This window comes from Cyclopterus lumpus, chromosome 18 (genome assembly GCF_009769545.1).
Source record: "Cyclopterus lumpus isolate fCycLum1 chromosome 18, fCycLum1.pri, whole genome shotgun sequence".
Lineage (NCBI taxonomy): Eukaryota > Metazoa > Chordata > Actinopteri > Perciformes > Cyclopteridae > Cyclopterus > Cyclopterus lumpus.
This window is the reverse complement of record NC_046983.1, coordinates 7,102,015-7,118,257: the sequence shown is the minus strand read 5'-3', so window position 1 is coordinate 7,118,257 and position 16,243 is coordinate 7,102,015. Positions and strand designations below refer to the sequence as shown.

The following is a 16,243-nucleotide window of genomic DNA, read 5'->3' as shown; positions in this document are numbered from 1 at the left end:
CACCGGCCACTCCTCTGCTCCCTGACAAGGATGCTGCTGCCATGCCTGTTCTAAAAGTGCATTATTGAGAATATAGGGTCAAGACTTGAAAACATTTAAAATTGTATAGTATAAACCATCTTAAAGTGAGTTGTAGTTTCTGATCTTACCTGTGATGATAATGGAGGATGAGCTGCAGTCCAGGTTGAAAACATGATGAGATGACACACCACTCTACGCTTTATATACTCCTGGTGTCACCTCCCCACGGCACAGTTTTTAAGTTTCTCTTCTACTAGGCCGTTTCCTTAACGTATCTGGAAAAAGGTGCGGGTGAGTCAAACATAAAATGTGTGTGTGTGCGTGTTTCTCTGTGTGTGTGTGTGTGTGTGTGTGTGTGTGTGTGTGTGTGTGTGTGTGTGTGTGTGTGTGTTTTAAGAACAGAGCCAAATAGAAAGCATGAACGTTTATGTCTGCATATAACTTGCTGCCATACTACAAAAACAAGCATTCATAATGAATTCTTCACTAGCATAGCATTTCAGTATTAAAGTATCCCTGCCCATCCTCCAACTTTACTTTCAGTTCATGATAAACTCCCTTTCTTGTAAACGAGTTACATCTGTGTAACACCGCCCCAAAGCTCTCGGACAAACGAAACCGAATCAAGCGCTCGATTCATTGAGGTGTGTGTGTGTGTGTGTGTGTGTGTGTGTGTGTGTGTGTGTGTGTGTGTGTGTGTGTGTGTGTGTGTGTGTGTGTGTTTGCGTGTCTCGCTTGCCACATACTGTATACTGTGTATGTCGCCTGCGCTGAAAAACCTTATTACCAGCAGGTGTGGAAGTAACAAATAATAATTACTCTCATTTCTGTCACAAAGATGTTAGTTGTGTACTGAATTATTAAAAACTGGTTATATACAATATTGCAATCTACCTTAATCACGGATTTAAAAGGCTACACATTCCTTTACTTTGTTAACGCCCATGAGAAGGTATGCTCTGCATGTATATTTGTTCAGCAATATATTTTATTTTTATTAGTAACATTTTAGATATGTATTTAATGTTAAGTTAGGCAGATTTGAAAAATATTGCACACTGGTTTTGGTCTTCCTTGGTGGATTATTTCAGCAGAATGTAATATTCGGTCATTGGTTTATTTTGATGCATTCATTTCATGTTCATGTTGATATGATAATCCAATGATATATACAGTAATACAAAATATTGACTTTATGTGGAATTTCCACATCTTTCGTACAGTTTCAGTTTCACACCACTTTCATGAGACATCATCAGGCCAGCTCCTGTCTTGGTCACTTTCTTTTGGGGAGTGTTAAACTAGCTGCATAGCCACGCACGTAAATGCGTGATGAGGTCAGAACAGAACCAAATCGAACATTGCGTCGCCAACAGGTGCACGTTGTGTCTAAATACAAGGAACTTTTACCTTGACTGGGGTGTGTGAGGCCTCATTCTGCTCAACATGTTTGAAAACTTGGACAAGCGGAGATGGAGAAATAAACTGTAACTAACTATAGTGGGACCAGAGAGGCTGAGTGGACTGGTTATATTATGTACTGAAGTTGAACCAACAGCAGATTGTGGAATAGTTTGCGATGCACAGGGTTCACAAACTGACTTACACCACTGACACACTCACTGAACTCGCTTTGCAGGTGAGCGTCTCAAAGACCTGGCAACGTATTTGTGTGTGCAGGCCACTTGGTGTGTCAGAACTGTAGTTTCTTCTGTATTTCAATATGTGTGCTTGTGGGCTGCAGCCATTGTTGATATTGTTGAAACATCTCTGGGTTGCTGCCTTGGTGACATTTTCTTCTGCTGTCCATTCAGTTGTACTTGTACTAGCTTGTATAGACTTGCGTTTATTGGTTAATTGGGAGTGTGTTGCTTGCCGTGGCCGTGAACCTCCTCTTTACCGAGCTCTGCATGGTGTTGAACAGGAGATGGGCACTGCTTAGGCCACTCCTTCATATATATTTACCTTATGCTTCTGTTTTGTATGGTGTTTTGGATCTAACTTTGTTCATTTGCATCTGTAACCTGTTCTGTGTTGGTGGTAGTGATCCGCACTCATAACCCTGTCGCCAAGCAAGCATGACAACGCATTAGTGTAAGGGTGTTCATCTCTGCACAAAGTGAAACTGAAATTGAAAAGGCATGAGACATCATATTGGTATGTGGTTATTATTTCTCAGCTGTGTGGTCTCTTCCCTACATGAAAATACACATGAAATGAAGACTATTTTGTCATAATTATTTTATAAAATGCATTGCTGTACAGATTCGGTCGGACCACCACTTTAGCCTGGACTGAAATATCTCGATAGCTACAATTTGATTACCAACAGAGTTTGTGCAGATACTTATAGTAACGTTGCTGACTTTTCCTCTCATGCCAGCATGAGGTTGGCATGTGTTTGAACACATGTGTGACACTATAGCCGATTAATTCAGATTAACAACTGAGAAAGACTTTGATGATGGGACTCAGTTAGGCCAGAATAGAGACAATATAGGACTGAACAGATCTGCGAGTTTCTTTGAACCATCCTTATCTCTTTGCTGCGATATTACCAGCCTCATCAGCTCTGGCACCAATTCTACACAGAAGAAACCTGTATCAGAACTCTGAAACCGGATATTTTAGAGTTGGAAGAAAAGAAGGCATCAGATTACTACAATCTAGATTTATTTGGGTTGTACACTTAATTTCACATTGATGCGATAGTTCAATTACACCATTTATTGTCAGAAAGTATTGCTCAGGAATACAGATTTAAGAAAACCAAAAAAATCACTTTGGTTACCCACCCTAATATTTGACTTAAGTAAGTATAAGTAAATCATTTAGATGTGTTTATGTTCTTTAATTTTGTATTCAAACATTGTTCCTTCAAAAATTGCATAATAAACAAGTTAAAATTAATTCATGTTTTAAAGTCCAGTGCAAAGAAACACAATAAGAAAGAAAAACCAAGAGACACAAGAGATGCAATATCAGAGATACAGTAGAGACATTGACTGACATGGACATCACAATTCAGTGTGTTGCTCCTCAAAGGCTTTGAGCAATTTCTTAACTTTTACCACATTCAGTTCCAAGTCAGCTAAACTTGCATCCAACTTCTCATTCTCCCCATCTATGAAAGTCTTGGTCCGCTCCATGATGCTCTTGGAGTTCTCCAGAATTCCCTTCAGTGGCATGGAGTCGGCAGAAAATTCTTCTGAGATTTCGTCCACGAATGCCATCATTTGTTCAGTGAAACTAGTATATCTAGTCATGTAATCTAGAACAATGGCCCTTCGGGCCTAATGGGGAACATTAAAACCAATTAATGACGTGGCACCATCTCAGTTTGCTCTGTTGTTATATGATGTTGTGTCCCCTGCAGTGCATGAAGTCACTTGTGAACGAGCTACAGTTCTCTCATCCTCTCACAAACATTACTCCAAACTCTTTGTGAGCAATCGATACGTAAACTAAGTGACTGACCCACCTTCATATGGTCCAGCTGTTGTTCCACTTTCTGAAGGACTTCTTTGAAATTCTTCTGCAAACCCAGCATGAGAATAAACATGCAGTTACATTTGGGGACATGATAGCCAAAGCATGACAGCAGCTCTGGCAAATATGCACTTATGACTGCAGATAGAAGAATTAAGAACATTTCAACAGGAAGTTTGCTTCTGCAAATAAATGTTGAATTTTTTTCCACAGTAATGGGAGGTTAACCAACAATATATTTACCAGTTTGTCGTTGTCGAACGACAAACCACATTCAGTTCCAAGTCAGCTAAACTTGCATCCAACTTCTCATTCTCCCCATCTATGAAAGTCTTGGTCCGCTCCATGATGCTCTTGGAGTTCTCCAGAATTCCCTTCAGTGGCATGGAGTCGGCAGAAAATTCTTCTGAGATTTCGTCCACGAATGCCATCATTTGTTCAGTGAAACTAGTATATCTAGTCATGTAATCTGGAACAATGGCCCTTCGGGCCTAATGGGGAACATTAAAACCAATTAATGACGTGGCACCATCTCAGTTTGCTCTGTTGTTATATGATGTTGTGTCCCCTGCAGTGCATGAAGTCACTTGTGAACGAGCTACAGTTCTCTCATCCTCTCACAAACATTACTCCAAACTCTTTGTGAGCAATCGATACGTAAACTAAGTGACTGACCCACCTTCATATGGTCCAGCTGTTGTTCCACTTTCTGAAGGACTTCTTTGAAATTCTTCTGCAAACCCAGCATGAGAATAAACATGCAGTTACATTTGGGGACATGATAGCCAAAGCATGACAGCAGCTCTGGCAAATATGCACTTATGACTGCAGATAGAAGAATTAAGAACATTTCAACAGGAAGTTTGCTTCTGCAAATAAATGTTGAATTTTTTTCCACAGTAATGGGAGGTTAACCAACAATATATTTACCAGTTTGTCGTTGTCGAACGATGAGCTTGCGAGGCAAACCAAACACAGCAGAGTGAAGAGGAAGAACAGGCCACCGGCCACCCCTCTGCTCCCTGACAAGGATGCTGCTGCCATGCCTGTTCTAAAAGTGCATTATTGAGAATATAGGGTCAAGACTTGAAAACATTTAAAATTGTATAGTATAAACCATCTTAAAGTGAGTTGTAGTTTCTGATCTTACCTGTGATGATAATGGAGGATGAGCTGCAGTCCAGGTTGAAAACATGATGAGATGACACACCACTCTACGCTTTATATACTCCTGGTGTCACCTCCCCACGGCACAGTTTTTAAGTTTCTCTTCTACTAGGCCGTTTCCTTAACGTATCTGGAAAAAGGTGCGGGTGAGTCAAACATAAAATGTGTGTGTGTGCGTGTTTCTCTGTGTGTGTGTGTGTGTGTGTGTGTGTGTGTGTGTGTGTGTGTGTGTGTGTGTGTGTGTGTTTTAAGCACAGAGCCTAATAGAAAGCATGAACGTTTATGTCTGCATATAACTTGCTGCCATACTACAAAAACAAGCATTCATAATGAATTCTTCACTAGCATAGCATTTCAGTATTAAAGTATCCCTGCCCATCCTCCAACTTTACTTTCAGTTCATGATAAACTCCCTTTCTTGTAAACGAATTACATCTGTGTAACACCGCCCCAAAGCTCTCGGACAAACGAAACCGAATCAAGCGCTCGATTCATTGAGGTGTGTGTGTGTGTGTGTGTGTGTGTGTGTGTGTGTGTGTGTGTGTGTGTGTGTGTGTGTGTGTGTGTGTGTGTGTGTGTGTGTGTGTGTTTGCGTGTCTCGCTTGCCACATACTGTATCCTGTGTATGTCGCCTGCGCTGAAAAACCTTATTACCAGCAGGTGTGGAAGTAACAAATAATAATTACTCTCATTTCTGTCACAAAGATGTTAGTTGTGTACTGAATTATTAAAAACTGGTTATATACAATATTGCAATCTACCTTAATCACGGATTTAAAAGGCTACACATTCCTTTACTTTGTTAACGCCCATGAGAAGGTATGCTCTGCATGTATATTTGTTCAGCAATATATTTTATTTTTATTAGTAACATTTTAGATATGTATTTAATGTTAAGTTAGGCAGATTTGAAAAATATTGCACACTGGTTTTGGTCTTCCTTGGTGGATTATTTCAGCAGAATGTAATATTCGGTCATTGGTTTATTTTGATGCATTCATTTCATGTTCATGTTGATATGATAATCCAATGATATATACAGTAATACAAAATATTGACTTTATGTGGAATTTCCACATCTTTCGTACAGTTTCAGTTTCACACCACTTTCATGAGACATCATCAGGCCAGCTCCTGTCTTGGTCACTTTCTTTTGGGGAGTGTTAAACTAGCTGCATAGCCACGCACGTAAATGCGTGATGAGGTCAGAACAGAACCAAATCGAACATTGCGTCGCCAACAGGTGCACGTTGTGTCTAAATACAAGGAACTTTTACCTTGACTGGGGTGTGTGAGGCCTCATTCTGCTCAACATGTTTGAAAACTTGGACAAGCGGAGATGGAGAAATAAACTGTAACTAACTATAGTGGGACCAGAGAGGCTGAGTGGACTGGTTATATTATGTACTGAAGTTGAACCAACAGCAGATTGTGGAATAGTTTGCGATGCACAGGGTTCACAAACTGACTTACACCACTGACACACTCACTGAACTCGCTTTCCAGGTGAGCGTCACTCTTGACGAAGTGAAACTTAAAGTGAAAAGGCATGAGACATCATATTGGTATGTGCTTATTATTTCACGGCTATAAGCAATTAGATAATCTGTTGTATGCTCAGGCTGCGACATGCCCTCGATAGACATGGAATGCATTGTTGGTTAGGACATACTGTATGTTTATTTTATATTGACAAGGCAAGGCAAGGCCAGTTTTTTTATAAAGCACAATTCGTACACAGGGCATTTCAAAGTGCTTAACAGATACATAACATTGCAAAAAGGCAAATAAAATCATTCCATAAAAACATAAAAATAATCATTAATTGATTATATTAAAAGAGTGCAGATAAAACACTTTCAGTTGTCAAATAGAATCGTTTTCAGCCTGGATTTAAACATTGTCAGAGTTGAGGCCTGTCTCACATCTTCTGGAAGACTGTTCCAGATTTTAGAAATTATGATTTGAGAAAGTATTCTAAAAGTAGAAAGTTTCTTTTTATATGGGTTTTAAATCGTGATTAGTTCCAATTGTTGGTGTCCAGTGGGCTTGTTTTAGTGCCCATGCTTTTACGTTCCAATACTATTGCTTAAATCAAAATGCATTCTTCACTATGAACACCAGGGGTCAGTATAGGATTATATCAAATGTTAAACACGTCGGCAATGTCGAAGACCAATGTTTGCTGTCCCATTTCCACTATTCATTTATGTATTATTATGTGTCAGGGCCAGTGCAACTGATTGTGGGCCTTATATTACCTGCACAGATACAATCTTCCACTTATTGATTACAGTTAGACACATTTAATCTACATTAAACATTACAAAGTGCCATGGTAACATAATTTATTTTAAATAAGCCAAAACACCATCTTCGTCTGCGCAAGATATACAAAGTCCTCAGTCTGCTGATGATCACACAACTTAAAAACTATACAATATGTGTTGTAACCCATACGAAACTTTTCATTTCCTTCCTCTATTCCTTCCGCTCATTGTCTTTTAGTTGTATTCAACGACTGTGCAGTAAATTACACACACTCATCATACAATATGTTGTTATAACTGTATAAAGAAATATATATTCTTAATTGTAAAATTATATTAATAATACACAGCAGTGCAATTTAGGACACAGTGATCTGCATGATGTAGACGTACTATAACATCTTTGGGAGTTTGAATACAACCAGGGTTGTATTGAACTGTGAGTCTAACTAGTTACTGTTCATCTGCAGTATTTTTGGAAGGTTTATAGTGAATGATACTAGAAACAACATATATTTAATACGCTGTAGATTTGTAAACAAATTGGTTATAGTAAAGTTGTTATTATAATTACTAGAAATATATATATTACAGGAAAACATCACTGCATAAAAAACAGCCAAATTACAACTAACTTTAATGTTAGGGCCACAGTATAACACACACCCATTCACCAGTCTTAACAAAAAAATCTAAGAAGGCCACAGACATATGCAACTAAACACACACATAGAAGTAGAGCGTATATACAGACTAAGACCGTTTGTTTCCAATCAATCAATCAGGGGAGTTGGCAGCCCTGTTGTGCTGCTACTCTGGGGGTCTTGATTTCACAGCCAGCCTCCGTCACTACTGCGTCAGCACTGATGAGCTCAGCGTTACCGGTAGGGAGGGGGAGGAGTTGGTGAACAGAGGCTGAGAGAGAGAGATGGAGCAAACAAGGAGAGAAAGAGAGAGAGGGGGGGGGGGGGGGGGGGGGGGGGGAACTGGGTGTTGTCGCCTCTGAGACACTCACGCATCAGAGAGTAACAGCAGCAGCGAGCATCCCTCCATCCTTCTCTGGGAAAACAATGCTGCCTTTTAATTATTGAAGCCGAAGGAAAACCCTTTTCATTATTAAACGTAATCAAAGCCGAGACTTTGTGGAGATTTACTGCACCTCGTCATCAGGAGAGAGAGTTCACCTCCGAAGAGAAGAGAGCTCGGTGTGAAAGCAGAGGGACCATTTTCAGCACCTTGGACAGCGACTATGGCTCCAATGGTGGAGGAAGGAGCTCAGCTCGGTGAGTGTGACCAGTTTGATCCGTTAAACTGATACAGTTGTTAATGTGCGATGTTGTTGGTAGTAGACTTGGGCTTGTTTATCTTCCAAAAGTACAGAGCTAATCATTACGCGTCACTTCTCTCAAAAGCATTAGCTAGCGTTATTAGTTTTAGTATCTTAATCTTTTTCAGAGATCGAATGAGTGGAAAAAACAATGTGTTTAATTTTGATTCACGCACTATTTTGTTGTTTAAAAAAATATATAGGTATAGGTATGTTAGAGTAGCCCATTCTGTGAAAAAATACTAAGTTAATTAAAGTGAATGGCTTTGTCCAGTGTGTTGTCCAGGGGTGTGTCTAAGGAGGTCCAACATAGGATTGCCCCCCCCCCCCCCCCCCCCCCCCCCCCCCCCCCCCCCCCCCCCCCCCCCCCCCCCCCCCCCCCCCCCCCCCCCTCTCCCCCTTGTGTTTTGGAAAAAACTCCAGACTCCATTTTACAGCTAGCTTAAGTGTAACAGGAAATCATCAGGAAAACCAACCAATGGGGAGCAGGTGACATGTTTTATAGATAGAATATTAGATCAGTTAATTTATTATTATTATTATCATTATTGGACTTGAGTACAGTATTTTTTACTAAAGCCCCTTTTTGTTTCCTTTATATTCTTCTCGATTTTACCAGCTCCCTTTGCCACATCCATTGAAAACCCCTCCACCCAGGAAGTTAGGCTGAAATATTATTGAAAAGAAAAGAGAGAACACAGTATGTACAAGTGCTGTGATCTGAAATTGAAATAAGCTTACTGTCTTTCCTTATTTAGAGGGAGTCCCTTTAGGTTAGTAATACATTTTAGATCCGTTCTAAGCCGACAGCTTGTACAGAAAAATGTACGCCTATATGCTCTTGAAATGAATATATAAGCATAATAACCTCTGGAATAATATCCTAGACAATATCATATTGGCATTTATGATTAGAAATGGCAGCTAAGAAATGAAACTATTGTGATACATTGCTGTTTAACTGTAAATTCCCGTCAGTCAGAAACAGGAAAATAAGTAGGAAAATATATATTTCGGCATCAGAATCACCATGGCAACGAGGCTGAATGAGATGATACACAATAATGATGGTTTGATAGAAGTGAACTCCACATATCTAACCATATGAAAATGATTCACATGACAAGTGGCCTACATAAGAGATATTATCCCCCCTCCCCAACCTCACCCCTCTCACTCCCTCTTTGTATGCGTGGTAACATGAGTGCTTTTCCACTGGGACGCCCTCTTAGCTGGAAATGGTGCGCATTTCGTCCATTGAAATTCAACTATTAACTGACTGCATGAGAAGGCAGCATGATTGCTGTCGAGTCACAGTTCAAGACCACAAAACAAAGAACCGTAGCACTGAGTGGCAAACATCCCAGTAATGGGTCTCCATTGTAACGTTGTAGCGGTGCTATATAAGACAAACATGCCATTTAACAGGAATTAGGTCCCTAAAGTGTCGCTACTGTTGAAGGAAATGTAGGAGGAATATAAATGAATATAACACAGGGCCTATCACAGACGTCTTGGCTAATATGCTATTGCTGCAGTTGGGATATCGAGGTGAACCATGATGCTTTGCACAAAACATAACATAATTTGCAATAATCTGTTTTGCTACGATACATAAGCTTGTGTTTCTCTGTATCAACCAGAAGGATCCTGATGTTTCTAGTCATCCGTCAAAATATCTATTTCCTAACTTGTTTACATTATAGGTGTGCATGTCATTGACCAGCATGTATAATGATTGTGATAATACCAGATAATAAGAAGAAGAAGAAGAAGAAGAAAAAACATTGAACAATTGTTTGAGGTGTTTAAAGGTTTACTGGCGCTCGTTCCACAGTGTTTGTCGAGGTGTGTGGTCAGACATGTTTAATGAAAGTTATTTTCTCCCTCTGCTCTCTCTGCCCTCCTCCATAGTCGCGTTGCCAGTAGGTGTCGCTGTGGTAAGTGTCTTCGGCCTTGTCTTCACAGCGTCAGCCTTTGCGTGGATCTGTTGCCAGCGTAAAAACGCCAAATCCCAGAAGACACCTCCCTATAAGTTTGTGCACATGCTCAAAGGGGTCGACATCTATCCGGAGAGCCTGAGCAGCAAGAAGAAGTTTGCTGCACATGCCACCACGGCAACTAACAACGCTGGTAAAACTGATGTTAACGGAAACTGCGACACCGCGGCGCCAATGAGTCCGACCAGCGACGGTTCTCGACAGGCTCTGCATCTGGATCTGGAGAAACGGGATCTGAATGGCAACTTTACCACCAAACCATTTCATCACCACAACCAGAAGGTGCGCAGCTCCCCAGACCTGGAGTTGCCCTCTCCCCATGCAGGGTTCACCCAACCTGGGGTGATGGGCCACCGTGATCTCCCTTCGCCATCCAGCACCCTCTCCAGACAGGCGCCCACCCCGGCTGTGGACAAGCCCCAGGTAGAGGAGAGGGACGGCGGACTAGGGACCCTCCACTTCTCCCTGGAATACCAGCCAGAGAAAAAGGCATTTATCGTCCATATCAAGGTACAGTATGTGTTTAGGCTGGTGGTTTGAAGTCTTTGTGTGTTTTGACAATAGTTTTTTGAAAGAAATTGTTTCACTCATTCTTGTCTGATTGATTGATTTTACTTTGATCCAGGAAGCCCATGGCCTGACTCCAACTGATGAGCAGTCACTGACCTCCGACCCTTACATCAAGCTGACCCTTCTGCCAGAGAAAAAGCACCGGGTGAAGACCAGAGTACTGAGGAAGACTCTTGACCCCGCCTTTGACGAGACCTTCAGCTTCTACGGGATCCCGCTGGCCCGAGTGTCGGAGTTGGCCCTTCACTTCATGGTGCTAAGCTTTGATAGGTTCTCCCGTGATGAGGTCATCGGAGAGACCCTTGTACCCTTGTCTGGGATCGACTTATCAGAGGGGCGTCTCCTGATGAGCCGAGAGATCATCAAGAAGAATGTCAAGGTAAAATCTGGAACAATCCTGTTCGAACCACTTGAATTCATGATTTACATCAGTTTAAAAAAGAATTGTTATCCGTTTTCATCAGCGCATTTTAGGGGTTTCAATTTATGACACAAAATGATTTTACAGCATACAATGTTTAAATTATATAACAAATCGCAAAACTGGTCCAATACAGGGACGGTCAATTTAAAAGGGAAACACATGGACATTTTAACATGTCCCAGATATCCACACCGCTCCATTATGGATCTATGGGCTGGTGGTCAATAAACTTCTGCTCCAGTCTGGCTGTTCCTGGCAACCGTGGGGACCACAAACGTACGTAAGCTCATTTCCAGTGGGCCGTTTTTCCTTTTAGAGGAATGTCATTGTGGTGGCGTGGTTGGCCTCAGCTGCAGAGTGGCATTCGAGGCAATGGCAAGGGCATGCGGCTGGCCTGCAGCGGAGTGGGTGGTCCGGCTTTTGCCTCTTCTAACTGGGGAGGCACAGACAGCGGCCCTGGGGCTGCCCCCGAAAGCCAGGCATAGTTACGCGGATGTGCGTAAAGTAGTCATGGTGGACCACCGGCTGAGGTTCCATCAGGCCCGAACATCAGCATGGGTCAGCTGCCACTACCCTACGGTACTGGGGACCGCCATCACCCTGCAGAGGACAACCATCCCAGCAGTCACGGGGACAGTGGTCGCACACTGGCTTCAGCCCGGCCGATGCCTGCCCCTCCGCAGCTCCTGGCGCGGGCCATACCAGCTCCTTGTTCGACAAACCTCCCTCACTTCCCCGATCCACCGGCCTCAGCAACTCTTCCTAACCGACAGGGGTCCCCTCAAACATCAGGGCAGGAGTGTTGGAGGTGTGGGCAGCCCGGACACTTCCGGAGGGAGTGTTCGTTTATGCAAGTGGGTCAGGTAATTCGGGTTGCCGGCTCTCCGACACCCTCCCCCGGTCCAGGGGCAATATACCGCATTCCCGTAAGGATCCAGGGCGGTACACATCCGGCAATGGTGGATACAGTCTAGGATTCACCATAGCCTGGTTCGACCCGGGGCATTGGGGGAAGCATTGTGAGTGAAATGAGGAGTGTGCATGGCTATGTTCACGAGTATCCCATATTGTCAGTAGAAATTAGATACATGTTGAAAAAACATAGTTGCAGTTAGCTCCGGCCTTACCGTTTAATAAGTTAATGTGGCAGGGTGCGGGGTGCGGGGGTGTGGGGGTGCCTTCACGACAGACAGGGTCATGCGGTATGTGTGCTGTGCTCAGCGGTGTCCGACACTGCAGACGGGGAGGGGGAAACCAGCTCCCGAAATCCACTCAATGGAAGATTTGGCTGCATTGCATTAAGTGTACTGGTGAATTTAAACAAGGGATTGTAAGATGATAGCTCTGTCCTTATCAAAGGTCTGTGGTCTAGTATACAGCAGCACTCTACAGATTGGTACGAGATGGTTTGGCTGTACATGAGCATTTGTCCATTTGAAGGTGGAATGGGAGATAATATCAATGTAATTATAGATTTGTGGACTGATATCGTAATGGAAGCACTGTGGCTACCGGGTGGGAGAGGATATGTGTGTCCTTCCCATGAGGAATGGGAGCTATCTGGGTTTCATCATCAAAAGAATACTATTTCTTAAACTATGTTCTGCTCTAGACTTACCAAATTGTTTTTTTTCCATTTCTCAATCGGGTCCCAGGAGAGATAAATCTCATAAACCTCTGTTGCAGGGTGGAGTCTGCTGTGTCTGAATGTTTTTTAGTGCGCTTATTAGAAAACGAGATTTAGAATCAGTGGGATTCTTCTTCTGATCTCTGTTGTGTCATTTCATGTCGGCAGATAAAAAGAGAAAATGGCTCGGCAACTTTAACTGTAGTTTAGCTGCACATATTCGAAGTGTTTATTTAAAGAGAACATAGATGTTCTGCATTGGAAAAAGAATTAACAACAGGACTTTACAGAGTGCAAAGAATTTAAGATGAAGAAGATTTGCTCATCCATATAACATCAAGTATTTAATATCTCCATATGCATGATGTGCAATTGTCAGTATGAGCCGTGTACAGTGTTCTATCTGATTAGAAGCAGCCCTTTGGCGTACAGGGTGGTGGCTCTGTGTGTGTGTGTGTGTGTGTGTGTGTGTGTGTGTGTGTGTGTGTGTCTGTGTGTGTGTGTGTGTGTGTGTGTGTGAGTGTGTGTGTGTGTGTGTGTGTGTGTGTGTGTGTGTGTGTATGTGGGTGTGTGCGCGTGTGCGTGAGAGCACGCAGCAGAGAATCGATACAGCAGCGTGGCCATCGCCCTGTTTTCACCCCGGAGGATGACAAAAACATTAGAATAGAGTAGTATTTTTGTGTGTGTATGTGTGTGTGTGTGTGTGTGTGTAGTTGCTTGTTCTCTTATCTATAATAGATCTACCCAAGAGGAACAATATAGAAACACATCTGCGGTAGTTTCAGAGACCTTTACATCAGGTCAGGGGTAGAGGTTGTCTTGCTCTGTGTGCTACTTCTTATTGCCATGGCAACCAATTTGCCGACACGTCGCGTCCCATTAGGTGTGATCGCAGCATCCGAGGCGTCAACTCTCTTAGGCAATGGACATAGACGTGTATGTGTATCACAAATTTAGCGCATAAGAGGGAGCTTCTCCCTCAGCCGTTTGTGCTAGTTAAGATACGAGAGCACGACACACAAGCGGGTGATGATTATTTAATTGGCAGCCATTTAATCGTCAGCATTGACACCTTTGGCAGCACAAGCAGCTGCAGGTTTCACCACAATGTTGTCGATAGTCGCTAATTATCTGCTGAGTTTATTAATACGTAGTTTTGACAATAGTTACACCCTTTTAGGTGTTACTGAATACATGTGTGCATCTTTTTTTTCATTTTAAATTGTTTAATCGTGAAATGGGAATGTAAATGCATAATGAGGCAATGGTTTTGGCTTCACTCAACAACATGCTAACCACAATATGTCTAACCCCAACATCTCCCCCGTCTCTCCACAGAAGTCCTCGGGCCGAGGCGAGCTGCTGCTCTCCCTGTGTTACCAGTCCACCACCAACACTCTGACCGTGGTCGTCCTCAAAGCTCGCCACCTTCCCAAGACTGAAAACAATGGACCTACAGGTACATGCAGTACACTTTTTCACTGAACCTTTCCAAATGCAATCTGTGCATGTGTGCATAAACTTCCTGTCGCACAACCATAAACGGATGAGACGGAAGTCATATTCCTCTTCCTGCCAAGCAGCCCAGACCACTTTGGATGCTGCGATAGTTGCCGTAATGACACCGCCACCGCACTGAAGTAATCTGATCAGGATGTGATAGAGAGCACTTTAGTGACAAGCACACACGCGCACACACTCAAAGTGTTTACACAGCCAGCCTCTTTTGTCCCCATCACCAACCTCCATCATTTCCGCTCTGTCGATTACCGTATTGATCTGTCCTAGGAACAATATGCCTCTGTGCAACCGCTGCAGGGATATTGAGCATGCGTTGTTTTTTTGCTTTTGTCCTCACTTTGCTCATCTGCTCTTGTTATTCTCCGACTCTAGATCCGTACGTCAAGGTGAACATGTACCAAGGAAAGAAGCGCGTGTGCAAGAAGAAGACCCACGTGAAGAAGTGCTCCCCCAACCCCGTCTTCAACGAGCTCTTTGTCTTTGACCTGCCCTCCAACGAGGGCCTCAGAGACACCAGCGTGGAGCTGCTGCTGCTGGACTCAGACACGGGCAACTCGCGCTGCCCCAACACCGTCCTTGGCCGCCTGGTGCTAGGAACGTCGGTGGCGGGCACGCCCGGCGACCACTGGAGGGAGATCTGTGACCACCCGCGTCGCCAGATTGCCAAGTGGCACGGCTTGTCAGAGGATTAGAACGCCGCGGTGTTAGTGGATGCTGCCTCCATGTCTGATCTGGTCCAACCACGAGAGGGATGGAATGAGGATGGGCGAGGTTTAACGTCCTGCTGCCAGTACCCATTGGACTTTCAGTGAAGGCGAGGGGGGGAGGGGGGGTCATTTGAAGTGATTTCATCCTTCAATCAATCATTCAATCACTTATCTTTTAAGTTATTGGGGTTCAGCAGGCAAGGGCGTGGCATGACAAAGAGAACCCTGTAGCTTTATGATTTTAAAGACTGTCACCGAAAATCACCTGGTAACATGCAACGTCATCTCCATAGCAACAACCAATTGTCACTGTCACCGTGTGCAGTGCAGAATGTCTTAAATGTCACTAATACTCTTCTTCTTTTCGTTCTCTGCTGCCTCTTCTTCTCTTTCCTCCACTCTTCCTATTATAAATACTAACCCAGACCATCGTATGAAAACCAGAATGAACCACATCTGACAATGCTGTAAAGAAATGTGGATTATTAAAGTTTATTTTATAACGACAATGTTTCCTTCATAAAAGATGTATATTGTTTTTATTTATGTTCTTGTTTTGTACTCTTATGGTTGAGTTGTTGAACATGTTTTGTAAGTATAAGTGGTATTTCATATATGATTACTTATTAAGTACAAGAAAGCCTAAATTAGGTGGTTTGAGAATAGACTGGAACAGACGGAGTGCACTGGGGACAGTTAACTGTGGATGCATTTATGTGCGTGTGTGCGATGTGTGAGTGCTGGAAGAGTGTGTGTGCGTGAGCCACATGTTTACTGTAGGTGTTTTGTCTCCCCTTACTGTGAGCACAAAGACAGCTGAAATGTAAATGTATGTACCTTACTATAAAAAATGGCAAGTTCTGAGAAAAAAGAAACCCTGAGTTTGACGTTTTTATTTCACGGGTCTGTGAATTTAAGTGTGTGTGTATTCAGAAGAACACTATTAGCACCAGAAGCATTTAGCTTCTTTTAGTTTAATGGAATTAATTACGGTTAAGCCCTTTTAAATATCTTCAAATCCAACAGCTTCATTTCACAGAAAATCACTCATAAGACCTTTTTTCTTTGTTTATATATTTCATAGTCTGTCCATTGATGTCTGTGTGTCCCCACTTTCAGC

At 42.7% G+C, this 16,243-nt stretch overlaps 1 protein-coding gene and 1 long non-coding RNA gene across 2 annotated transcripts; one reads left to right on the top strand and one right to left on the bottom strand.

The window, feature by feature from the left end:
- Positions 1–3,783: 3,783 nt before the first annotated feature.
- Positions 3,784–4,521, bottom strand: LOC117747819. Its single transcript, XR_004611479.1, has 3 exons — positions 4,441–4,521; positions 4,190–4,243; positions 3,784–4,001 (listed from the first exon to the last, which is right to left on the bottom strand). It is a non-coding gene; the product is annotated as an uncharacterized LOC117747819 (long non-coding RNA).
- Positions 4,522–7,984: 3,463 nt separating this feature from the next.
- syt4 (synaptotagmin IV) lies at positions 7,985–15,189 on the top strand. Its single transcript, XM_034557351.1, has 5 exons — positions 7,985–8,230; positions 10,189–10,784; positions 10,900–11,223; positions 14,234–14,354; positions 14,789–15,189. Exons 1-5 carry the CDS (start codon positions 8,197–8,199, stop codon positions 15,106–15,108), a joined length of 1,395 nt encoding a protein of 464 aa, XP_034413242.1. The 5' UTR covers positions 7,985–8,196; the 3' UTR covers positions 15,109–15,189.
- The last annotated feature ends 1,054 nt before the right edge of the window (positions 15,190–16,243 follow it).

Bases quoted from the DNA above. Each gene is read 5' to 3' on its own strand.
- syt4 (XM_034557351.1), top strand. From the start codon at position 8,197: ATGGCTCCAATGGTGGAGGAAGGAGCTCAGCTCG. The intron at 10,785-10,899 runs GTACAGTATGTG...ACTTTGATCCAG, and splicing joins CATTTATCGTCCATATCAAG to GAAGCCCATGGCCTGACTCC. The intron at 11,224-14,233 runs GTAAAATCTGGA...GTCTCTCCACAG, and splicing joins TCATCAAGAAGAATGTCAAG to AAGTCCTCGGGCCGAGGCGA.